This window comes from Thalassophryne amazonica, chromosome 14, assembly GCF_902500255.1.
Source record: "Thalassophryne amazonica chromosome 14, fThaAma1.1, whole genome shotgun sequence".
Classification (NCBI taxonomy): Eukaryota; Metazoa; Chordata; class Actinopteri; order Batrachoidiformes; family Batrachoididae; genus Thalassophryne; species Thalassophryne amazonica.
Window position 1 is genome coordinate 88,660,368 of NC_047116.1, and position 27,805 is coordinate 88,688,172.

General features: G+C 39.7%; 1 protein-coding gene across 1 annotated transcript in view; it reads left to right on the forward strand.

The window, feature by feature from the left end:
• Positions 1-27,805, forward strand: part of mphosph8 (M-phase phosphoprotein 8) — a 109,688-nt gene that overhangs the window by 9,203 nt on the left and 72,680 nt on the right. The window contains exons 3-6 of the mRNA XM_034187269.1: positions 3,766-4,770; positions 19,048-19,144; positions 20,129-20,389; positions 21,999-22,121. Of these exons, the coding sequence (XP_034043160.1) occupies positions 3,766-4,770; positions 19,048-19,144; positions 20,129-20,389; positions 21,999-22,121 (1,486 nt within the window). The remainder of the gene's footprint in view (positions 1-3,765; positions 4,771-19,047; positions 19,145-20,128; positions 20,390-21,998; positions 22,122-27,805) is intronic.

Genomic DNA, 27,805 nt, shown 5'->3' on the forward strand with positions numbered 1-27,805 from the left:
TTGACCATTTTCTGTTATAAATCAATATATGGCTTAGAACATAATACAGTGGTACAGCAGTGACCACAGCACACCAGTTTTTTTTTTATTTTTTTTATTGGAGCAAGACGCAGCGTGTCGTCAGACTGTGGATTCTGATGATGGAGATGATCCCTCTTTTGTTCTGGACAAGGAACGAAGCACCGAGTCCTGGAACTCAGAGATGCAGGCACACAGTGCTCCAGCTGTGGCTCCAGGTGCGTTTCATTTAAAGCGCTGAGATCGTTAGCTTCAGTTTTGTTAAGTTCCTCTTTTGCCCGTTTTGCACTCTTGCTTTGCAGGCTGTTCGGTGATAAAGCTCTTTCGTCCACCTTTTCTCAACAAATTGTGACTTTTTTTTTACTTTTTCCCTTTGTTCAGGAATCGTCGTGTGCCGTGTGACTGAGCCATTACACTGTCAGGCAGAGTTTTACAAAATGAGCAGGAGAAGCAAAAGCATGACAGTCCAGGAGGTTCTGGAAGTCACCTTTGTTCATGACAGTGAAATAGAGGATGTGTCTGAAGACAAAGACTATCTTGAGCTAAATTCTGACTCAATTGATTCTCATTTTGAACCATTTATATATACCTTTATTTAACCAGGTAGAAAAAACTCATTGAGATTAAAACCTCTTTTTCAAGAATGATGTGGCCAAGACGGCAGCACAAAAGCAAAATAGTTACATCAAACACACACACACATTTGAGAAACAGAATTGCAATACATAGTTACAAAATGCAATTCCACAATCCAATTGTCGTTAATTCTCTGGTGAACATTTGGTGAAAAATGGTGAAATACAGTGGTCTTCATCCCCAAATATGCGTCAAGCAAAACTGTCTGCAGAAAACCTATTAAAGACAGTGCCAGGGCCCACTAGGGTGGCATTGAGTCGTGTGACTGACATCAAGTCAGCTTTTGAGCTGGTCATGCCAGATTCAATCCAGAAACTCAGTCTGGAAATGACTAATTGAGAAGGCAGGTGTGTTTTTGGGGAGAAGTGGAAGGAGCTGGACAAAACACATTTAGATGCATATTTGGGGCTTCTCATCCTGGCTGGGGTCTATAAGTCGAAGGAACGACAGCCAGTCTTTGGGATGCAGAGACAGCCAGGGCAATATTTCGAGCCACATTGTCTCTGGTTTTCACATTTTCTCCAGAGTAATCCGATTTGATAATCGAGAGACAAGGGCTGGTAGATGGGAGAGAGACAAGCTGGCAGCTATTAGGACAGTGAGGGACAAGTGGGTAGAGCAACATTCACTACTCTGTAACCAAGGTCCTAATATCACAGTGGATGAAGGGCTGGTGGCATACAGAGGTCGCTGCCCATTTAGCCAATACATGCCTTCCAAACAAGCTGATTATGAGATAAAAATCTTGGCAGCATGTGATGCAAACACCAGCTATGCATTGAACATGCAGGTTTACACTAGAAACCCGGTTGGAGGAGCCTCAGAGAAGAATCAGGGCACAAGGTTCATGCTCGACATGGCACAGGGTCTCAGGGGGCACAACATAACCTGTGACAATTTTTTATAAGCTACAATTTGGCTCAGGAGCTTCTAAAGAGAAAGCTCACAATGGTTGGAACTGTCCGAAAGAACAGGTCTGAACTCCCGGCTGAGCTGCTGGTAATCAAGGACAGGGCCCCTCAATCTTCCATGTTTGCCTTCACAGACACCAGAGCCCTGGTGTCTTACTGCCCCAAAAAGGGAAAAAACTGTTGTGCTCATGAGCACTCTGCACAAAAATGCTGAAATCAGCACAAGAGAGGGCCAGAAACCAAACATCATCCTTGAGGGTCCTACAGCACCAAACAAATGACTGTGCGCTGGCTATTGGTCATCTTTTATGACATGATGGATGTATCGGCCTACAATGCATTTGTCATCTGGACTGAGATCTTTCCTGACTGGAATGTGTCAAAGCTGTACAAGAGGCACATCTTTGTCGAGGAGCTGGGGAAGGCGCTTGTGACACCGCACATCCAACGGAGGCAGCACCTGCCAAGGACCCCAGCCGCTGCAGCCGCAGTGAGGGAGATTCAGGAGAGGACTGCACCAAGTACTACACCAGTGCATGAGGTGAGTAAGTGTGTGTGTGTGTGTGTGTGTGTGTGTGTGTGTGTGTGTGTGTGTGTGTGTGTGTGTGTGTGTGTGTGTGTGTGTGTGTGTGTGAGTATATGAGAGTGTGTTGTGTGTCTTGGTATCAGCAAAAACACACCATAGTAAAGTAATCATGGTCCACTTGTTTCTAGGTTGCTGCTGCAAGAAAAAAGAAGAGGAAGAGGTGCCAGGTCTGCAGGCCATCTGACGATGTCAAGACAACCATGACCTGTGCAAAATGCGCAAAATTCATTTGCACAAAGCACAGTGTGGTGACATGTCACTCGTGTGCTGTGTAGATGTACACAAACACACACGTTCATATTGTGATTGCTTGTTTGTTGTATTGCGATTTTGTTAATTTATGGATGACAACCTATGCAAGTATGTAAAACAAAATTTAAATGTTGGGTTTCAATGTTATGTAAAACTATTATGTTTTATATGTTGATCTTTCAAAAGTAATAAAGTGAAACATTTAAAAAAGTTTGAACATGTTTTTTTGTTGTTGTTGTTGTTATGAAAAACTAGTGAATTATTCTTATTGAACCATTACCTGTTAGAGGAAAGGCACACCATTGCACTAAATATTGATAGGATAGTTAGTAATGAAATATTCACACTGCTTGTTAAGATTTTTTGGTTTCAGACATCTTTTGGATAATTAAACATACATACACCGGGTCAAACTGACCCGGGAATACCATTGCTGTTCCTGACAAATGAACATGACAATAGGGTTAAGAAAGAAGATAATAACTCGGAAATTCTCACCAAACACTTTATTTCAGTATATCATGTACTCTGTTCAGTAGATAAAGGAAAAAATGACAGCAGTTAATTAAACTAGGTGCTTGTTAACTTGGAGTTGTTGGTTTTTTTTTTTTATGTAGTAGGGCTGTCACAAAAGCTATGGTTTGGATCTTTTTTTATTACTCATTTTTCTCTATAAATATTTAGCTCAGTTAACATTAATGTAAGTATTAAATGTACCATATTTTTCAGAGTATAAGTTACTGGGGGGGGGGGGGGGGGCTGCAACTTACAGGTGTGACTTATGTACTGAAAAGTTTGTTCTTAATAATAGTAATTATTAGGGATGCACTGATTGCACTTTTGATCCAATCTTGATACCTGAATTTTGATATCTGCCGATACTATTCCGATACCAGAGCTGTTTGTTTTAATGTTATTATTATCAGTATTGTTGCTTTCATATGAGGATATTTTGTATCACCATTTATACAGCTTCATGATGAAGTAGTATAGAGGAGGATTTTCTTAAAAAGAAGACCTGAAAATTCAGCTACAATTTGCCAGAAGGTACATCTGAGATGCAAGCCTAGATTTGATGTTCTGGTGAAAGAATTAAGTTGAGCAAAGGGTGCAAATGCTTATGTACATGTGATTTCCTAGTTTTTTATTTTATTAATAAATTTGCAAAAAAAAACATTTTTCTTGTCATTATGAGGTGCTGTAAGTAGAATTTTGAAGGGGAAAAATGAATTTAATCCATTTTGGAATAAGGCTGTAACATTAAAAAATGTGGAAAGAGTGAAGTGCTATGAAAACATTCTGGATGCACATTTGAATAGATGTTTTCATTTTAATTAATATTGCTTTTCTTTGTTTTACTAGAAACTGTTACCCACAAAGAGTGACGTGTTTGATGCTGACTCGGAGAGCGATGACAAAGACCGTCCAACTGAGGCTCCTATCAAAAAGAAGAAAAAGAAAAAGATCCGTGAAGAGGACCCTCCTTCAAAAGAGAAGAAAAAGAAAAAGAAAGACAAGCGTAAAGATGAACTCAGGCCTTTACCTGCTCCAGAGACGGACGACGACGAAGAGAGAGACCCAACACCTAGGGAGAAGTCTGAATTTACAAAACGAATCGGAGAATCAGAAGATGACGATGAGGAGCCTGTTCCTATTAAAAAGCACAAAAAGGACAAACGAAAAGACGAGGGGAAGAAAAAGAAAGAAAAGGGATATGATGAGAAGAAAAAGAAAATAAGAGATCAAAGGATTGAAACATCTGAAGATGAGGCTGCTGCTCCTCTCGAGGATGACCTGAGTGATGGCCCATCAGAGACCAAAATGGATATTGCTTCTGCAACGGACACTGTAACAAAGAATACTGAGAAGGCGCGATTGGATGAAAAGTCCAAACAAAAGAAGGGGAAATGGGAAGTGAAACTGCAGGGTATTAAGGACCTAATCTATGACAAAAAGGGCAAAAAGACAGACAATTCCAGTGGTCAACAGAAAGACAGCAATTTCCAAAAAGTAAAGAGTCTCAGTTCTAAGAGCAAGGAAGACACTGCGCCGCACTCATCAGACTCCAGTGACGGTTCCACCCTTCAAAAAAAATCCAAGGTCAAAGGGCAGGAGAGCAGTTCTGGGCCTGTCAAAGCTCCCACTTCCTCCTCATCCTCCTCCACATCCTCTATCACAGCAGCTACCACTACCAAGGTCAAGGATGAAGAGTTGTGCAAAGAGGAGGTAGTGGGACCGAAGGATGCCGCTGGCTCCACTAATCTGTTTGAGAAGTTCCTGTTGAACTGTGAGGCTAAAGACCGTGCACCACGTAGGCAGGCTGTTCATCAACCCACATCAGAGAAAGGCAGCAGCAAACCCACAAAGGTACAGAATGAATACTTTGCATAATCATACAAAGACATTTGGCTTATTGATTGCTGACTCCCAAAAAAATAATCTTTGTTGATTTATGGTATTACCTCCCCAAACTATATAGGTTTGATAGGTCAGTGTACTATTTTTTTACATTGTGGCCTTTCAAAATCAGCAGTTCGTGGAATGAAAAAGGTAAAATGAATAAATGTATTGAACATGCCATAATATGTACAACCCCTGGCAAAAATTATGGAATCACCGGCCTCGGAGGATGTTCATTCAGTTCTTTAATTTTGTAGAAAAAAAGCAGATCACAGACATGACACAAAACTAAAGTAATTTCAAATGGCAACTTTCTGGCTTTAAGAAACACTATAAGAAATCAGGAAAAAAAAATTGTGGCAGTCAGTAACGGTTACTTTTTAGACCAAGCAGAGGGAAAAAAATATGGAATCACTCAATTCTGAGGAAAAAATTATGGAATCATGAAAAACAAAAGAATGCTCCAACGCATCACTAGTATTTTGTTGCACCACCTCTGGCTTTTATAACAGCTTGCAGTCTCTGAGGCATGGACTTAATGAGTGACAAACAGTACTCTTCATCAGTCTGGCTCCAACTTTCTCTGATTGCTGTTGCCAGATTAGTTTTGCAGGTTGGAGCCTTGTCATGGACCATTTTCTTCAACTTCCACCAAAGATTTTCAATTGGATTAAGATCCGGACTATTTGCAGGCCATGTATGTGTCTTTTTGCAAGGAATGTTTTCACAGTTTTTGCTCTATGGCAAGATGCATTATCATCTTGAAAAATGATTTCATCATCCCCAAACATCCTTTCAATTGTTGGGATAAGAAAAGTGTCCAAAATATCAACGTAAACGTGTGCATTTATTGATGATGTAATGACAGCCATCTCCCCAGTGCCTTTACCTGACATGCAGCCCCATATCATCAATGAAATTTACATGTTCTCTTCAGGCAGTCATCTTTATAAATCTCATTGGAACGGCACCAAACAAAAGTTCCAGCATCATCACCTTGCCCAATGCAGATTCGAGATTCATCACTGAATATGACTTTCATCCACAGTCCACGATTGCTTAACCCATTGTAACCTTGTTTCCTCCCATTCGTTCCTCATTTGTTTTGTTGTGCATTTTCAATTTTTGAGACATATTGCTTTAAGTTTTCTGTCTTGATGCTTTGATGTATTCCTTGGTCTACCAGTATGTTTGCCTTTAACAACCTTCCCATGTTGTTTGTATTTGGTCCAGAGTTTAGACACAGCTGACTGTGAACAACCAACATCTTTTGCAACATTGCGTGATGATTTACTCTCTTTTAAGAGTTTGATAATCCTCTCCTTTGTTTCAATTGACATCTCTCGTGTTGGAGCCATGATTCATGTCAGTCCACTTGGTGCAACAGCTCTCCAAGGTGTGATCACTCCTTTTTAGATGCAGACTAACGAGCACATCTGATTTGATGCAGGTGTTAGTTTTGGGGATGAAAATTTACAGGGTGATTCCATAATTTATTCCTCAGAATTTAGTGGACTCACTAAATTAAATAATTTTATCCCTTTGCTTGGTCTAAAAAAGTAACCATTACTGACTGCCACAATTTTTTTCCTGATTTCTTACAGTGTTTCTTAAAGCCAGATAGTTGCCATTTGAAATGACTTTAGTTTTGTGTCATGTCTGATCTGCTTTTTTTCTACAAAATTAAACAACCGAATGAACATCCTCCGAAGCCGGTGATTCCATAATTATTGCCAGGGGTTGTATATGCTACAGACATGAAGGAGCAAAGCTCTTCGCCATCTCACCATGTCATTTAGGTCCTTGAGACTTTTTTTTTCCCAGTAAATGCTTCTGGAGAGAATTAGCATGGCTAAAAAAAAAAAACCTTGAGCTTCTGTCTAAAAAACGTCAGCTTTTGCATCATCAGTCTTAGCTTCATAGTAGAGTAGAGCAGAGAAGCATTCTCTTTCACCAAAACAGATCAAATCTAGGCTAGGTTTATCTCAGATGTACCTTCTGGCAATTTGTTGCTAAATTTTCAGGTCTTCTTTTTAAGAAAATCCTCCTCTGTACCACTTCATCATGAAGCTGAACAGCTGGTGATACAAAATGCAAAACATGCACTATGTACATTTTCTGCAGTCACAGCCTATAAAGTCTTCTGGGGTGTCTTGGTGGCTTTCCTCACTCTTTCTTGCACAGTCACTCATTTTTTGAGAACTGTCTACTCCACATTTACCACAGAGTGCCATACTGTTTGTATTTCTTCATAACTGATGTAAATAAAGTCCAAGACATATTTAGTGACTTGAAAATGTTCATGTTTCCACCCCCTAACTTGTCTGAAAAAACTGTCAATAAACCTGATTATTAGGTGTCATACCAAAGGGGCCCATTACTTATGCAACCCATCATCTTATATTTTTAATTAATTTACATGAAATTGTAGAGATTTGCTTTGAGTTTGAGTTTAAGGGAGATAATTTTAGAAATTTTTATATTGAGAAGCCTGATTTACTTTTTGTATTTGAAAGGGCACAAACAAATTAAAATGCATGAAATTCCAAGGGCCCAAAAACTTTTTTTAAGCCACTTTCAAAGAAGCCCCGCCCCTATTGTGCACAGTTTCAAAGCATTCACAATCACTAGAATAGTCAAATTCATATTTTAGTAATTACTCTGTCCTGATTGAAACATTAAAAAGAATCACATAGTCAGTGAGGATGTAATTAAATGTTGAAGTGACAAAATTTTAAAAATGATTTCATCATGAGGCTTATGTCACATCCTAATTAACAGACACACTGCAGTCATTGTGCATCATCTTCTGTTGTGTTTATTATAAACATAATGATTTACTGTGTCTTTTTCCTGGTTGAAATGTTGATATCAATGAATCCAACAAATTTTAAAAAAAATTTGCACATTACTTTTCATGTCATTTGACTAAAAACAAATGTCCATTGTTCATTATCATGTTAATCAAGGAATCATCAGACAGTGTGGTACTTTTATAGTAAATCTGTGTCAGGTAGGCAGTTCTCAAAAACTAAATGTCCATGCTGGAAGGAGACAAGTGAGGGAAGCCACCAAGACACAACTCTGGAAGAACGTTTGGCTTCTGTGAGTGCAGAAGCTGGGAATAGTGCAACATTTTTATTTTTAATCTTCATTTTACATATAGTCCCAACGTTTTCTGATTTGTGGTTGTTTCTTTTACATTTCTGAAATTACAGAACTGCTATAAAGAAAAGTGTGAACATTTTATTGTGTTTTAAAACTTTGTGTAGCAAATGCAAACACCAAACTCTTATAAAGAAGGAAAAAATACACAGACTTGTGCAGGCAAACTTTGATATAAACTGAACAGAACAATGCAGGCTGGTTTGACTCCCCAATTTTTTTGTATAAATAAATCAGAATAAAATAAGAGGTAACTCACTTTGAAATGAATAAAACATATAGCTGCAGCTTATATTAACTTTGAAAAATAACAAAAATCAGCAGCTTGTATTTTTATTCTAACTCCAGTTCATTTTAGTGTGATGAAGTCATCCTTTTTTTCTCCTCATCAGTCATGTTTTGTGCTTGAACACTACATTAAGCTCAAGATTGAACAAATACATACCTTTGGAAAATAACAGCTATTAAAGTTCAGAGTTCTCACCTGCTTTAGGGCGATTTCACATGAGAAGGTAAAAAAAAAATAGATTTAAAATTTACTCAAAAATGACTGATGCATTGTGTGCTTAAATACTTAAGCTTCAAAGACCAAATAGATTTTTTCCTGCCAGTCACCAGGAATTGAATATTTTGGGGCAAAATCACAGAATTTCGAATGTTTCTCAAATTCTGAAAAATAAGAATATTGTAACTTTTTGTCCCACATTTTTAACACTTAATTGCTGCAGCTTTTTCATTGTTATTAGTCAATAGGGGAGGGCACTGGCTATATCCACCCCACCCCCTGATCATGTGACTTCACTGCATTTTGCAGAAATTGTCATATTCAATGGGGGATTTGGGGTCATGTCCTGTACGATATACAGAAAGGTAAAAAAAAATTCCCCACATCTCATTTTTCAAGACCAAAGCTTACAACTACAGATTCTCTAACTTTGGCTAATAACTATTCATTTGGCATAGCCTTAGTTAATTATTTTAATTAGTTATTGTATAATAAGCTTTTAAAAGATGTCCCGTACGACACGTCACACTCAGTTATGGATTTTCAAGTCTTTGCAGAAGCAGTTTCTCACCAATTCAAGCTAAACAAAAGAGGTCTCACTTTAATTAGTCCTTATTTGACACAATAGATGGCACTGACAGGAGGAAAATTCCACTGAGAGAAGATCAAAGTGTTTGGCTGTATCTTTGAAGTCTGTGATCAAGGGCTTCAATTTTCCCAATTTTTCTTAGCAATTTCAACATCTATAACAAGGTAAATTAAGATTTTTTAATATAATTAAAAGCAATAGAAGCTGAAATAAAGACGTTGTAATGAATCTTCATAAGATCTTTGTCTTCTTTATGACATGAGGCTTCTGAAGAGGGAAGTGGTGTCCAAGTATGTACAAGACTACATGTAGTCTACATGAATGATGTTCCATTATTTGTATGAAGCATGATAGGGGTTGGAAGTAGAAAATAATTTTCCCAATATCGGTTCCTGCAGTGCACTGGGGGTGTGAGCTGGACCACTCTGCTGGGGAGTCTAACATTTACACAAGTCTCTGATCTTCACATTTGAAGAATGCCCTTAGAGCTGATTTAATTTAAAGATAAAACAGTCATGAGAATTGGTATGATTTATTATTCACGTACAGTTATGGTAATGAACAGAGAAAGTGAAACATTATTTATGTTTCAGGTCATTCAGACTCTGTGCACTATGGAGCCAGAAGTCGCTGACAAAACCGGTGAATTGCCAAGACATGAAATGCACAGCGTTGTAAGAAGTATAAAGATTGCCTACATTGTGATGATCCAGAGTATAAAGAAGTAGAACGAAAAAGAATAGCAGAATATGGAGTTGCAAAGAACCAAAATGTAACAGAAGAGGAAAAACAAGAGGCTAGAAAAAAAGAGACCGAGAGAAAGAGGGGAGTATCGCAGGAAAAAGAAGGCTATGCAGCAAACTCCTGCTGACATGCCTGAAACACCTAAAGGTGATGATATATATAAGCAGTACCGGAGACCCCAGTCCCTTAGAAAAGCGGTATCCAAAGTCATTTGCCAATTGCCCTATTCCCCAAGAAAAAAAGCTGCTGTCATGGCCGGAGTGGCTGAAAGGATTGTATCCAACTAGAGACTAAGATGACGAAGCAGATTCGAGGATCAAAAGCCCTCTCCAGTGAGACTGCTGAAGCTGTGAAAAATGTCTATACTGATCCTAACATTGTGTACACAATGCCAGGGATGAAGGATGAAATGGTCGTGGGTAGATGGTGAAACAATAAAGATGCGGAAATATTACTTGACTCTATACCTACGAGAGGCCCATGCTGTATTTTAAGAACTGCATCCTGAACTTCTAATTGGACTTTCAAAATTCTGCTCCCTGCACCCTAAAAATGTCTTGCTTTTACACGAGACTCCAGCAGACCAGTGTAGATGTAGGATTCATGAGAATTTTATACTCAGGCTACAGGCTACAGTAATGCATGATTCAGGATTCTGTTTTGTGTGACCCCACTCTGAATTCAAAGTGTTGGCAGAATGAGTGTCCTGAATGTGCCAATGGGGTCAGACTGAGCACCACTCTTGATCTGGCAGCACATGTTACTTGGCAAGAGCGGGAGAAAGGAAAAGGAGACTTGAAGCAGTTGAGATGTGTAACAAATGAGGGGTGTGCTGGAGAGTTGTTGGATATAGTGAAAGAAAATTTTGGTGAAACTCTGTCATATAAACATAAAAAGAATTCAGGCAGAGCAATTTCGTCTCGACCAGCAAAATTCTGATGCTCAACCAGTGGCGGCTGGTGAAAAACAGTCTTGGTGGGGCTGCTGTGCCAATAGATTCCCTTGCCTTATACAGTACAGGCTTTCAAGTGAACAGTTGGAAAATTACTATGATTCCACAATAATCATTTCATGTCCTTCTCAAAATCAGCAGTTTTACAGATCAAGTTAACCATTTACAGCTATATTAGGCCCCATTTCTACTTTGGAAAGGAACAGTATCAAATACAACACTCAAGTTCTTGAGCAAAGAACATTTCACCATTTGACACCAATTACACACATAGTACACCAAATTGTACTGCACTGCCATTATCTTCAGACAAACAGATCCTGGAGTTCACAATGACACCCCCTTAACAAAATAGAAAATATCAGCAAATTTACACTCTTTCAAAATATGGGAAAATTCTTCAATTGACAAAATAATATTATGTACATACTACAATGTTCACACCACAGAGAGAGAGGGAGAGAGAGAGACAGAGAGAGAGAGAGAAACTAAACAAGCTTGAAAAACTTAAATAACTTGACTAACTAATAACACCAAAACCTTTAAATTAAATTGCTTAAAATTAATTAACAGTGTAGAGGACAAAGCAAATTAAGTATACAAAACCACTTAATGCGTTACTAAACTTGGGTTTGTCTGACTATGTGTCTTGTGTGAACTCAGTGGCTGAGTTAGAATTTCTTTAAAAAACATGCAAATTGCTATTTTAGGGTTTTGTTTTTAAACTGAGCAAATCATTTGTTTTAGAGTATGGAATACTCCAAAGAATATTTCACTTCTGTGAACTCATCCTCATAACATGTAAAGTGAAATCAAAATACCAGCATGGCTGCAGCTTTGAACACTGTTACAAACAGCCCCGGCCTCCCCTATTACCATTATAACTAGTCTGCTGTCCCAATAAAGATCACAGCTTTGACCCCCTAAAACAAACAAAAAACATCACTCATTCGTTTTATCTTAAATTTTCATCCTCGTTTCCACACCAGGAGCAACATTCGGGAATAAATCCGAGCAGCTCGTCAGCTCACCTGAGCTGAAGTGGATCCAGAAGAGTCAGTCCGCAGCTGGCAGAGGTGGATGCGCTCCTTTCCACCCCGCAGTAAAGAGCGCAGATCAGCAGCCTCCGTGACGTGTGCGCGCTGACAGTGTGAATGAAGCCTGACACGGTTTATAACGAGTCAGACAAACGTCTCTCCTCCAACTGGGATGTGCAATTGTCATTAAACCACGAGAAAGATCTGATGTGCGCACCTCCATGCGCCTCCAAAAGGATCCCCCGCCAAACTTTGGTGTCATTGATTTGATTAGTTTTGTCCCGTTTTAAACCTCCGAAGAGTTCTTCAACTTACTCCAGCAAAACACACAGAGACAAAATAAAAATAAATAAATATAACCCAAAGTCATCGTCACCATCATCTCTTCCTGCCTGACTGACTGACAGCAGCAGCTGCAGCGTCACGTATATCACTGACTAGCAATCTAACTTTCCCGCATTTTTGTAGCAAGGGCTAAAATTCCAGCGCCCCAAAGCCATGAATTTTGGCAATGTTGATTTGCCAAATATTTATTAATTTTACCTAGCAACTACATACAATTGGTTATTTCGCTGCACTTCAAGAGCGCTTTGAATGACCGCCCAAGACGAGGAATGATACGTTCTCTGCTTCTGTCGGTGGAAATGTACTGTTGAATGAGATTCAGTTGGAGGAAGAGTTGTTTTAATCATTCATATTACATGTAGGCACATACTATTAAGTAAAACTGACATTGATAATACTTTTTAAATATATATATATATTATGACTTTTCCCCTCCACATCTAGGAGGGCAGCGCCCGAGCGCCCGCTATGGGCCAGCCGCCACTGTGTTCAACTACTCCAGATGGACTTTGCCATGAACTACTCCTGTGAGTAGTGACAATGAAACAGAAAATGTGAAAGAGGAAATAATTTGGACTGATAGTCCATCCTCAGAATTTAAAAACAAGTTCACGATGAAGCTCCTTCAGGTCCTCACTGCCAAATACAAATGCAAATTTTGTTGGAAGTATTTTGCCACTAGTCAAGGGAAAGGGGTGGTCGATGGGGTAGGTGGCAGGGCAAAGTCTCTTGTCAGGCAGGAGGTAATGAGTAAGAAGGTACCCAGAACTGTAGTGCAGTCATTTGAGGACTTTGCCTCAACAGCGAGTCGGCTAATGGATAAGACAGCAGTTTTTCATGTCTCGCAGGCAGAAATTGATGAAAAGATTAAGGGTGTTGTGTGTTGGAAGGATTCTGAATCTTTCCCTGGCATTCAGAAAATGGCACATAGCTTATTGTGCAGATGGTGGCAAGATTACCTTGTTAGAACATGCACTGGCCTCTGAACCACAAGTGGATGAAATGATTGTACATATACCAATTCCATCTACAAGTGCAGCAACAGACATATCTGTCTTGGTGGTTGGTGACTGGTGTATAGTTATTTATGATGGAAAAGAATTTCCTGGTGAGGTAACAAAGATTGTTGGTGGGCATTATCAAGTCAGTGGCATGTACAGATGTGGTAAATATTTCTATTGGCCAACTGAGAAAGACAACATTTTCAATAGACCCACAGCCAGTGGTGGGCACAGATAACCAAAAAATTAACTTCGATAACAGATAATCAGATAACTGAAAAGTTATCTTCGATAAAGATAAAACAATAAACCGCCCAAAAATGTATCGGAAGTTACAGATAACCGATAACAGATAAATTCCAATATTATCTCTGGCACATTTACAACTACTAGTAAAACAAATTTAATAGCTTCTAATAATATTAAAAATAACAACAGACCCAACCAATAAGACCACACTTTTTTCTTTCAACAGTCTGCCCCTGCTGGAAGCTCTTGTTTACTACAGCGCTACGAGCACAGAGGCACCCCGAGACCCAGACGAGACCACACTTTTTTCTTTCAACATTCGGCCCCTGCTGGAAGCTCTTGTTTATTACAGCCCTCCCAACACAGAGGCACCCTGAGAGCAGCCGTAAAGCCAGCTCTCTATCAATGACAAACCTCCGGTCATGCGGAGGTCTTGAAAAATAAAGTCATATTGAGTTATGGTGTTGTGCAGGGGTGGTGGCCATGTGGTTAGTGCACTTGGTTTCAGTGTAGAAGGTTCCCGGTTCAAATCCCACCCCTGCCACATTTCTCCATGTAATGTGGAGTTGCATCAGGAAGGGCATCCGGCGTAAAACCTGTGCCAATTCAACATGCAGATCCACCTTGGATTTGCTGTGGCGACCCCGCATGCAAACAAGGGAGCAGCCGAAGGAACTTACTTACATTGAGTTATGGTGTTAAATGGTAAATGGACTGCATTTATATAGCGCTTTTCCATCTGCATCAGACGCTCAAAGCACTTTACAGTTATGCCTCACATTCACCCCGATGTCAGGGTGCTGCCATACAAGGCGCTCACTACACACCGGGAGCAATAGGGGATTAAAGGCCTTGCCCAAGGGCCCTTAGTGATTTTTCCAGTCAGGCGGGGATTTGAACCCATGATCTTCTGGTCTCAAGCCCAACACCTTAACCACTAGACCATCACCTCCCCAATAAATAACATTAATACCGATAGAATAACTCCATTAATGTCAATTCTGTCATTTGTACAAAGTTAAAATATAACATATATCTTTTAATGTTGAATAATGACGTTTTGTAACAGAGACAGATTGCAAAGGATTCTGGGTAAACGTGCCTCTGCTAAACACTCATTGGTTCAGTCATTCATTATGTAAACCAACACGTTAATGTGACGTCTGTCGTGTGTTGGTGTTTAAATGTGCTTTTGTAAAATATTCCATTTTTTTATTTGTAAAAACAGGCATTTTTACGGATCCCTGGAAGTGTCATCGCAAAATTTTTTGCATGTGGAGAGAATGTGCGCATGTTTGCGCACATTCTCTCCACATTCTCTCTTTACAACATTCATTTGATGTTGTAAAACGTGCTTTACAGTGTGCGAGATGATTTTTTATGCAGGATTTTTTTGGACCAAGTTTCAGGTTAATCGTGCGTCCTGCATCGTGTAGTGTTCATGGAGTATCAAGCTGCGGTCAACATCTGACGACCACCTCCTGATCGCTGATCGTATGGTCGAATGAGAATCAAACCTGTTTGATATATTATTGTGGTCGGCTGTTGTGAGGTTATCCTGCTGCTGAAAGCTACAAGCAGCATCCAACCATTCGCACTGTGCCTGTGCAAACACTGCAGAGCTGTCTTGTAATAATGTTATTATTATTATTATTTTATTTTGGAGTTTTGTTTTTAAACTTCATTTGTAAAAAAAAAAAAAAAAAGCCATTTGAAAAGCAAAATAGTTGATTTGACAATCATCTGACATAACCGGGGTCAAAATAAATAGAATACTCCCATCTACTGGTTCCCAGACACTGCCATGAACACTACTGGCCAGTAGATGCTAGATGGCAGTAGAGGCTTTCAAAACAAATTCTAGATAATCCCTGTGTGCTCACATTTAAAATGCGTGGAATTTAACAAACGCAATTAAAAAAATCAACGTCTATAAATGCAGAGAATATATTCAAGAGAGTTTTAGGCACTAGAGTTTAATGCTGTTGTCCGTGGAGCCTGAACAGAGTGTCTGAAATGCATTTGTCCTGTCGTGACGTACTGAGATTACATCATCCTACCCAAAATGTACTGCGGGGCAGAGCATGTGCTCACAAAACCTTAAAAATTAGCACATTACTTTAAACTAAAACATATTTCTGATATTTTTACTTCATGAAACTTCAGACATGACAGTAATTTTAAATAACTTGTCCAAAGTTAGTTTGGTTAAAATTTGAACCATAAGTTAAAAATGTATGCCTCTGGATGACTTAGGTCATATTGCGGGCATATCGGTATGGTGTTAAAGGAAATGTTTTTTTTTTTTCTTTTTCCTTTGGGGGCTGTTTTTCCTTTGTTTGCAGAGGATTGATGTGCTTTTTATACAAGCAGTTCTCTTCTGTTTGCAAAGGTTATAATTATGCATCTGTTACAAAACTTTTAACAGGTGGGTGCTGAACTAATTTTAAAAATGCTTGTCGCTGTTCAGCTTTGTTTATTTTGTTTATCGGTTTAAAAGTTATCGGATAAAAAATTAATCGGAAGATAATTGGTCCGATAATGGTTTTTAAAGTTATCTAAAAAGATAATCCGATACTGAAAACATTATCTTCGATAATTATCTGTTATCGGATTATCGGAAGTGTGCCCACCACAGCCCACAGCCAATGTGAAGAAACTCCAAGGCCCTCCTAGAACAGTCACATTTGGTCCATGGATTTTATCTGAATTTGTAGATTATGAGTGAATCGGCTGGTGAAAGAAGAGTGTTTACTGCAGAACACTGAACAGGTTGAACTAAAGTTGAAACACACTTGCAAAAGCGAACAGATAACCACGGGTAATGAGTAGGCCGAGCAAGGTAGGCCTATGTGTAGCTTTGACATACCATAATACCGGTAGACGATGAAAGTTGAGTTTTTCATAAATTTTTCAAATCTTGTTTGTTCTCATGTTCACATTTTGTCTAAGAGTTCAAGTTATAATTATCTGTCTTCTTACCAAAAACAAAGAATTTTCTATTCTAGGTTCAAGACCATCGGGGTCTTGTTCACGAGTGAGGGACGGATGGAGCGTGAGATTGATAGACGGATCGGTGCAGCATCTGCAGTGATGCGGTCGCTGTATCAGACCGTCGTGGTGAAGAGAGAGCTGAGTAGGGGGGCAAAGCTCTCGATTTACCGATCGATCTACGTTCCGATCCTCACCTATGGTCATGAGATTTGGCTCATGACCGAAAGAACGAGATCGCGAGTACAAGCGACCGAGATGAGTTTCCTCCGCAGGGTGGCTGGGCGCTCCCTTTAGAGATAGGGTGAGGAGCTTGGTCACTCGGAGGAGCTCGGTCACTCGGGAGGAGCTCGGTCACTCGGGAGGAGCTCGGTCACTCGGGAGGAGCTCGGTCACTCGGGAGGAGCTCTGAGTCGAGCCGCTGCTCCTCCACGTCGAAAGGAGTCAGTTGAGGTGGCTCGGGCATCTTTTCCGGATGCCCCCTGGACGCCTCGCTGGAGAGGTGTTCCGGGCACGTCCCACTGGGAGGCGGCCCCGGGGAAGACCCAGGACACGCTGGAGGGACTACATCTCTCGGCTGGCTTGGGAACGCCTTGGGGTTCCCCCGGAGGAGCTGGGCGAGGTGTGTGTGGATCTGGAGGTCTGGGTGGCTTTGCTTGAGCTGCTGCCCCTGCGACCCGACTCCGGATAAAGTGGAAGAAAATAGATGGATGGATGGATGGGTTCAAGACCATTGTATTAAAAATGTACGTTGCTTGAAAACCTGCTAGGATTGAGGTATTTGTAGCCTTGTAACTTACATGTTAAGTTGTTTGTCCCGTACGACACACAACCTCAGGTTTCCTCCACACATGGTAATAAGATAATTTATCAAGCACAAAATCAGTCACTTAGATATTCTACAGCATATGCTGTAACAACCTTAACTGACATAAACTGTATCATTTTTCAGAGCGTCCCGTACAACACACTGCCTTGTACTTTTGTAAAGTCTCTGCATTTAATAAAAATTGGTCTTATATGAAAAAAGGTTTCATTTGGCTTATTTTAAGACTCTAGGGAACATTTCCAGCATGGTGACATGAATCTGTCTCCATTCAACTCACAGACTTTTTGTGTTGAATTTGCTAGAAAGAATTTTACCGGTTTTCTGCGTCCCGTACAACTTTTCCTGTTTTCCCCAAAAACATTTCTGATCAAAAGTATGCCAAAGGCAACATTGCCCAGTGGTATCACAACCAATCTGCACCCAAATGTAGGTACTTGCTCAAACACTGTCTGACCAGGCTGGAAATGAATCTCTGAATGTCCCGTACGACACATATGGAGTCACCCTTTATGTGATCTGTGCCTCTGAACGTCACTGCACAGCTTTTCCACATCAGGATTTTTTTTTTTACCCATGTATGCGTAATTTTTGCTCAGTTCATTTATATATTCTCATTTTTATGAATGTTTTAAGGATATTTAACAGTTTATTTCATCTCATGATCTCATAAATTCAGTATACGATGCAGACATGGTGTGAACAAGACGGTGCCATCAGAACCGCACAGGTAGAGAAAGTGCAAAGAGAAGTAAAGGCAGCTCCACGGTTTTGTTTTTTTAACATGTTCACTCAGGTTAAAAACCTCTCTCTCTCTGCGCCGCACTCGTCTCACATGCACTGATGGTTCTCGGCAGAATGTAATGTCTTGTGCCTCCAGAATCTCCCTCCCTCCCTCGCAGTCTGCAGCCAGTTGACTGCACGTGCGCACGCACACACACACACACACACACACACACAGACAGTTCCTTCGGTAAACTGCGCATTTTAGACAGCTTTGAACAAAACGGTCACCGTTTTAATCTCCCGTCTTTTTGAAAATATTAACATCCAAATGATGGCAGGACAGCTCGTTGCCTAAAACTATGAATTGAGAGAAAAACAAAGACTTAAATAAAATAAACGACTCGTCGACTGCTAAATTAGTTGTCAACTGTTTCAATTGTTGATGTAGTCATGACTCATCGTGGTAGCCCTAATCTGAAACAACATAAGTTATGGCCTTTTTTTTTTTTTTTTTTTTAAAGCTATTTTAATTACAAATTTTCTAAAATGGTAAATGGACCGTATTTATATATCTGGTCTCAAGCCCAGTGCTTAACTACTGGACCACCACATCTCTCTAATGTAAGAAACATTTGTTAGCTTCAAAATGTACAGCAATCAGAAATTAATGTTGGGGTAAAAAAAAAAAAAATCTAAGAATTTCCTTTAGTAAACTGCAGTATATAAATTCACAGTACTGATGTTCCCCTGACACCCATTTCTGCACTCTGTCATCTTCCATGTTTTGGCCTGATGCCTCCTTTCTATTAGACACGTGACTGCGATCAGTTTGGCGTCAATCGGCGGTGCACAATCCTGGCAGAACGTTGCACAAGCTTGGTTTTTGTGTGTCGCATTGTAACGCGGAGTTTGCGTGACGCCTCTCATTGAAAATAATGGGTTTTAGAATGATGCATGCCACGTTTGTGCACTTGGTGTGAAAGGCCCTTAACACGGTGGACAAACAAAATGTCTTTGGCTTGTTTTATTTTTTATTTTTTGTCCCCATGCCTGATATTCTTGTTTCATGTGGTATATCTTAAATTTAATCAAAATTTTGTATTTCTGTTGCTAGCTGTTAGGAAAATTTGAAAAGATTCCCAAGCCAACCAGAGAGTCGCCAGCCCAGAAATTAGAGCCTGAGAAGACTGAGCGGACCAAACAATTAGATGGTAAGCAGTGCACAGAGAAGTTGTTTTGTGCATGTTCAAAAGACAACCGCTGTATTCAACAACAAGGCATTGTGAGAATATTGCTTGAAGCAGTTAACACAAGTTACACTTTCCACTGCAGTTACCCATGAGACCAAACACTTTGATCTTTGTTAATGAATGGCAGCAACTGCAGAAGTTACCATATTTGTGTGGTCATCTTACTGTGATTTCAGTGATGATTAGCAAACCAATGTATTGCTGCCACCAACTGGACAGCAGTGTGTAGCAGCTGACTAACAAAGTAAAAGTCCCATTTTGAAGAGGTTTCAACAAAAGTATTACTCTCAAAATATATTTAAAGTACAAAAAGGTAAAACTACTCATTACATGCAGTGATACATTTCAGAATTGTATATATTACTTGATTGAATGCAAGAACCAGCAACTGCTCCTTATCATACTTTAATCCCCTTGGAGAAATTGTGGATATAGCAGCGCTAGATCTACAATTTCTGCATGCATTTATATAAAATGTATTGGCAGTGTTAAGCACATAAATGTATATCAGTATCGTGATACAAGTATTAAGTATTAGATGTTCAGTGATATGGATCTTATTGAGTTTCGAGAAACAATATAGAGCCCTAGAGCAGTGGGCTCTAGGGCTCTATACTGACCAGTGCCTGGGAACCACCTCCAGATCTTCACACAGATCTTCATATTGCAATTTAACCAAAAAATTAAGTATTTTATTTTAAAATATTTGTAAATCATTGGACATGTTTTAATTTTTCACGTGGGACCACAGGCAAAAGTTTCTTGCTTTCATTGCTCATTCATTTCTTTTTAAAACTGGAAAGCAAAGTAGTATTTTTTTTTTTTTTTTTTTAATCTGTGGTTTAAAAAAAATATCCGAGCTGAACGGTGTGTGTTGCAGTCCGTGATGGAGACTTTTGTAACATGTCTTCTGAGAAATGTGGTTGCTTTTCTGCCCTGTCCTAGTCTCCAGACCTGGCCAGAGTTATGGCTTTAGCCTGGACAGTGATGAAAAGGAAGGAGAGGAATCCACTCCAAAGTCGAGGTCTGGAGAGGATTTGCGGGAGCGGCGGGAGAGATCAGAGGAGGCACAGCGGTCCAGCTGGGAGAGGAGAACTCCAACAGATGATAGGAGAAAGAGGAGAGAAGACAGTGAGCCCAGACTGTTTATGGCATGTGACGACATTCAGGATTTGCAGGACCCACTTGAGGCTTCTGAGAAGTCTGGTATGCTGGTCAAATTTCTTTTCACTGACTTATTCATACAGTATTTCCTTATGTAGCTCTGCTTGATACTTTAGAACTTGTCCTTCTTTGCTACAAAATGAAAATTATGGTCCTTGTGTTTTCCACGTTGTAATTTCATACAGTTTTGTGCAAACATTTTGCTTCTTAAAGGCAGATTTTATCTTTTGTTTTTATGGCATTAATTCATAGTCAACACTTAGTTGCACTGCTCCCAGCCCCATCTGGCTTGGACCCCTAATAATTATGTGTCAGTAATATTTGTATAGCCTGGTAAGCCAGGCCCATAATTCATTTCATGAATGAATTCAGTTTGTGAAAGGGTTCTTTTCACAGCAGTTTTCTCTTGGCTGAAAACGGGCCAGGCTAATCACAACCATTTAGCTATGGGGAGGTCTTTATGAGATGACTCTGAGGAATGCCAAAGAGTAACTGTTCTAAACAACCAAGATGGCTCCTGCTGCTAATACGGAGCAATTTTTTGAAACGGTCATTCAAAACATAAATGAGAGCCGAGACAATATCAAGTCTATAAAATTGGAGAGTATATATTTGGAAGGCGATTTAAAGATACTTCAGAATGGGAAATATTACCATTGTAGATATCTGTAGATACATACAGAATGAATATCAATATTGTTCACCATCAATCAAACTGTGTTTCATCTGGGGCATAAAACATCCATGAAATATATACTTTTACGTTGTGCTATCCTGATTGGGCCTTATCAAGGATGTAATGTTGGAATGTTGCATTTTAGGGGTGGGGTGGTGAGATTTCCGGGGGGGTATCCAAGTATCATGCATAATGCATGGTAACAGGTTGCAGCAATTCCTGAGGACACCTGATGCCTCTCCCCCGAATCATCACATTCGTGATCAGCAGCCAAGAATGTATACTTTGTGGCATTCGTGACTTGCCGTCGTATGTGTAAATGCAGCTCAAAAGAAAAAAAATGCTCATTACAGCCTGACTGCAGCTCATCGCTCTTACCTCCTCAAGTTCTCTCACGATTGTGTTAAATAAAGTCAATTAAGTCCTGCTCACAGACCGATTGGCAGTAACAGGACATGTCCACATCCAGTATAACTCCTCACGGAGGACATCTCTGCGTCCACTTAACGGACAGTTCGCAGGTGTGCGTGAACACCGGCTGCAGTTCCGTGGTCACAGGAAGACATATAAACTAGAAGAGAAATCAGAGCGCACACCTGCTGCGCTGCACAAGAGGAAAACAGAACCTGGCTGCAGCTCCTCAGTGCTCTCACCTTCTCAAGTTTTTGAATTAATGATCTTAAACCATGTAGCATGAAGGGCCAACAAATTGCAAATTTCATTGCGACTGAACCAGCTGATTACACACATCAAGTCAATGGTAAGAGAACGGCTGATTATGTTAAAATGAAAGATTAATAGGGCAACTTCTCTTTCTCATCGAATCAATCATCCTGTGTGGTCTTTGTAACCGAAGAATATCATGGTCACACAGCGGTTTCATGGAAAAGTTCAGTAAGACCTGACAATTTCTGATATGCATGTTTTATTCTTGTAAATTGTGATGTATTTCGCTCTGCTGTGTGTATTGTGCAGAGAAGGGCCAGGCCACTCTGAGTCTTGGAATGGACCTCAACCTAGATTGGATGACTCTTGATGACTTCCAAAAACATCTGAATGGAGATGATGAGATCCTCTCTGGCCCACCATTGTCTCCCAGTGAGTAATACCAATTATATTTTTGGCAACTGATTCCTATTAATAATGTAATTGAGATCTCAACAGCATCTTTTATTCATGAGTGGAGCTTTAGGTGGGTATTTGCTGTATAGCAAGTAAAATAAGTATTGAACAGACCAGATATTCACCAGATGTCGGTAACAACCCAAGTAATCCCTACATGCAGAGGAAACCAAAACAAATGAGTACAGCAATTAAGTTATGTGTAATAAAATGTAATGACACGGGGAAAACGTTTGAACACGCTTACTGAAATTTATTTAATACTTCAGACAAATGCCTTTGTTGGTAATGAAGCTTCAAGATGCCTCCTGTATGAAGAAACTAGTCATGTATTGCTCAGGTGTGATTTTTGTCCCATTCTTCCATATAAACAGTCTTCAAATGTTGAAGGTTCTTTGAACCTCATCTGTGAACACTGATCTTTAGTTCTTTTCAGATATTTTCTATTGGATTCAAGTCAGGTGATTGGCTAAGCCATTGTAGCAGCTTTATTTTAATTTTCTGAAACAATTGAGCGTTCTTTGGCGTGTTTGTGTGTTTTGGATCACATTCCCCCATCTCGTTCATTTCATCCTGGTAGATGGCAGCAGATTTGTGTGTTGGTACTTTTTTCATTTATCCTTCCTTAAATTATACAGCATTATATGTGGAAAAACAGGAGAGTTTGTTAAAAATGCATAAGTGACGCTGTTGAAATCTTGTCTCCTGAAAACGACAAACTAAAACGCATGGCATCAGACCTCCAACTATCCCGCCACACTGTTGAACACAGAATATCAGACATTAACACAGTTATTGAATCACAGTTGCACTCTGACCTTCAAGCATGCGAGTATTTCAGTGTTGCATTGGATGAGAGTTGTGACATACAAGACAAGCCTCAGTTGGCAATATTTGCACGCTTTATGTCAAAGGAGTGTGTGATCAAAGAAGAACTCCCGGATATTGTGCCACTGAAAGACCGAACCCGTGGCATAGATGTGAAAGAAACAATGATGGCTGCATTTGAGAAAGCAAATCTGCCCCTACAGAAGCTAACCGCAATAGCCACGGATGGCGCACCATCCATGATCGGATCTGTAAACGGGCTCGTGGGGCTGTGCAAAGCCGATGAAACATTTCCCGACTTTTGGAATTTCCACTGCATCATCCACAGGGAGCAACTCGTGTCTAAATCGTTGAATTTAGACAACATCATGAAACCTGTGATGGAAATCGTCAACTACATCCGTACACATGCTCTTAATCACAGGCAATTCAAGAATTTCATCGCTGACTTGGACGAAGTGCTTCCAAGTGACCTGCCACTACACTGCACCATGAGGTGGCTGTCAAGGGGAAAGGTACTCTCTCGCTTCTTTGAACTTTTGGATGCTGTGAAACTCTTCGTGGAAGAGAAGAACAAGGACTATCCCCAGCTCTCGGACCCCAAATGGATTTTGGATTTGGCCTTTTTGGTCGACATGTTGGGCCACTTGGATAGACTGAACCTTACCCTGCAGGGTAAAATGAAAGTGCTGCCTGATCTGGTGCAAAGTGTGTTTGCGTTTGTCAACAAACTGAAGCTGTTCAAGGCGCATATTCAAAAGGGAGATTTAACGCATTTCTCCACTTTGCTAAAAGTTAGCGGGCAAGTCACCAGTGCCACCCTGAATAAGCAAGGAGCCAAATATGCAACTCTGGTTGAAAACCTGCACAAAACCTTTGTGATCCGGTTCCGCGATTTACAACTGAAAAGGCCACAGATCACGTTCCTCGTCGACCCATTTAATGCGGATACGGACTGTTTGAAAGCCCCTCTAGTCGCAGATGAGGCAGCCGCTGAGTTGGAGATGATTGATCTCGCTGAGGAGGACCAACTGAAACCTGCTTTAAGGGAAGGGACCACTGAGTTCTGGAAAAGTGTGCCAATGGAAAAATACCCCAAGGTCAAAAGGGCTACACTTAAAATACTGTCAATGTTTGGCTCAACGTACATCTGTGAGTCTATTTTCTACCATGAAATACGTCAAATCAAAACACCGCTCTGTTATGACTGACACCCATGTGAAAGAATTGCTTCGAGTGGCAGCAACAGAGTACGAGCCAGATTTGAGGAGGATTGTTCAAGGGAAGGAATGCCAGAAGTCCCACTAAGCAACATGCATAGTAAGTGCACGCTATATTGATTATTGAAAAATGACTGGCCTGTGGTCTTGGTACTGTAGTAAATATGTCATTATCATGTTGGTGTGGGGCATTTTGTTATTTGGTATCATGTTGGAGTGACATCAATCTGGCTGAGCCTGTGTGTGTGTGAGAGAGAGTGAGGGAGAGGAAGAGATGGTTGGGGGTGTGTGCCCATGTGTATGATGTTGCTGGCCTGTGGTCTTACTATTGTAGGGGTATTTACAATTAATCTGACTGAGCAGAGATGTGTGTGCGTGCGTGCGCTGAAGGATGGGTAATGTTTGTGTGCCCATGTTCGTGTGCCAGTGTGGCTCTTTGCTGTAACACAGTAAGAAATGTGGCTCTTGGTCTCCGACTGGTTGGCCACCCCTGCTGTAGTCTGTGCCAATTAGAGAGTGATAAGGGAGTAGCTTTTCACTCCTGTCCCGTCCCAATCCTGGGCCAGAGTAATAAATAAATTCCTGTCCCGTCCCACTCCCGGTAAAATGACTCCCACTCCCATTCAGAATGACTCCCGCTCCTGTACTGCTCCTATATTTTTTTTTTTTTTTTTTTTTTTTTTTTTTTTTACTTCTTTTAGGTTTTAGGCTAGTGTTCTGCAGTGTTATTTCAGAAGATGTGGCAACAGAAACAGTTCATCTGTGGTAATACAGGGAGGCACTTATTGCCTTAATCCAAATAATAATAAAAAATAAAACCTTCACTAAAAGACACAAAACATAAATAGTGCATGGCCTGTGATCTTACAGTTTTTCAAAATGTGGTGGTGGTGGACATGTAATGATCCTGACATTTACTTTGTCGTCTATTTCTATAACTGCAGACTGTATGAAACCAACATATTTCATGTTTTGTGTGGTCAGCTTTATTTTTATTAATTTTTTGTTAATATATATCCATTCCTACATTTAAGCATTTTCCAAGAAAAAAGGTTGGGACAGGGCAGTTTATTCTAAACGTAAGAATTAATTAATAATTTTTACAGCCAGTTTTCTTGAGAAATGTCAGAGGATGAATACATGAACATTTCCAACTCACTGAATATTTCAATTTCAATGTTATTTCATTTATATAGCGTCAAATCACAATGGAGTTGCCTCAAGGCGCTTCACACAAGTAAGGTCCAACATTACCAACCCCCAGAGCAGCAGTGGTAAGGAAAAAACTCCCTCTGAGGAAGAAACCTCAGAGGGAGAAATATTTCTTAGACTTCATTTATATCAATCATTCAGAAATAGAAACAGCAGGCGGGTGATTCTCATGAAGGTGGTACAACTCATAGCAAAAATCAGAAACCATTACACACATGATGCTTTTCCACCTTTATATTAAATATGATCTAATTTCAGTATTAAATTTGAATTTATAATCAACGTGCACATTTTTGAGGTATTTTTAGACATTTTTAGAGACACTGGGAGGAAAAAATTTCATTACCGTAACACATATTTTATTAGCAATATGACACATCAAAATTATATTTTTTTACTTTTTATTGATGGCAAACATATAAATATTCTTAAAGGTAGTAAGTATCACCTGCATTTTTTTATTATTAACACATACAAACATTTTTATGTAAACAATTATTTCATCATCGTAATATTTCAATGGTTTTTCACATTAATTTTCATATTGATTTTGTTTTAAAGGACTGCATTGAAAAAACAGTTCTAGTACAGCATGAACGCTGTGACATATATTATTAATCAATTAAATATTAAAGATAATTTATTCATATAATTTCAATAAATCATGAAATGTCACACATTGCGGTAATGAACAAAGCATACCGGTGATGAATAATCAGGTTTCGGTAGTGAACACTTAGAGATTAAAGAGAACACTTACTCATAACAAAAATGAAAACTCCAATTTATGAATTCATGAACAATACAGTTCTTTCAAGACAACTTCAGACTTTTCTTAACAAGTATAGATGTAAGTAACATAGCTCCCGACTCCACAATGGATGGGTGACTTTCAAGACAGGAGAGGCATCAGTGTGGAAGTGCTTTGGTTACAAAACATCTGATGTACGACAAACTATGGTAATTATTAGGGTGTGCAAGAAGACTGTAAGGGGTAATATAACAAACTTATTACGTGAAGTACAAACATCTGATTGAGTAGAGGACAGCCAAAAATCAATGAGTATTTGATTAGTACTTAGCACTGTCAAATCAAAATTCTAATTTTTTTTTTTTTTTCTGTAGCTGGCCCAGATCTCTGGTACCACACTGAAGTAGCTGGCACAGGATGTTGCAGGCAGTGGTTCAGAAATTATTTCTATGTTGTCTTCCATATACAACCCCTGGCAATAATTATGGAATCACCGGCCTCGGAGGATGTTCATTCAGTTGTTTAATTTTGTAGAAAAAAAGAGATCACAGACATGACACAAAACTAAAGTCATTTCAAATGGCAACTTTCTGGCTTTAAGAAACACTATAAGAAATCAGGAAAAATAATTGTGGCAGTCAGTAACGGTTACTTTTTTAGACCAAGCAGAGGGAGAAAAAAAATATGGGCTCACTCAATTCTGAGGAATAAATTATGGAATCACCCTGTAAATTTTCATCCCCAAAACTAACACCTGCATCAAATCAGATCTGCTCGTTTGTCTGCATCTAAAAAGGAGTGATCACACCTTGGAGAGCTGTTGCACCAAGTGGACTGACATGAATCATGGCTCCAACATGAGAGATGTCAATTGAAACAAAGGAGAGGATTATCAAACTCTTAAAAGAGGGTAAATCATCACGCAATGTTGTAAAAGATGTTGGTTGTTCACAGTCAGCTGTGTCTAAACTCTGGACCAAATACAAACAACATGGGAAGGTTGTTAAAGGCAAACATACTGGTAGACCAAGAAAGACATCAAAGCGTCAAGACAGAAAACTTAAAGCAATATGTCTCAAAAATCGAAAATGCACAACAAAACAAATGAGGAATGAATGGGAGGAAACTGGAGTCAACGTCTGTGACCGAACTGTAAGAAACCGCCTAAAGGAAATGGGATTTACATACAGAAAAGCTAAACGAAAGCCATCATTAACACCTAAACAGAAAAAAACAAGGTTACAATGGGCTAAGGAAAAGCAATCGTGGACTGTGGATGACTGGATGAAAGTCATATTCAGTGATGAATCTCGAATCTGCATTGGGCAAGGTGATGATGCTGGAACTTTTGTTTGGTGCCATTCCAATGAGATTTATAAAGATGACTGCCTGAAGAGAACATGTAAATTTCCACAATCATTGATGATATGGGGCTGCATGTCAGGTAAAGGCACTGGGGAGATGGCTGTCATTACATCATCAGTAAATGCACAAGTTTACGTTGATATTTTGGATACTTTTCTTATCCCATCAATTGAAAGGATGTTTGTGGATGATGAAATCATTTTTCAAGATGATAATGCATCTTGCCATAGAGCAACAACTGTGAAAACATTCCTTGCAAAAAAGACACGTAGGGTCAATGTCAT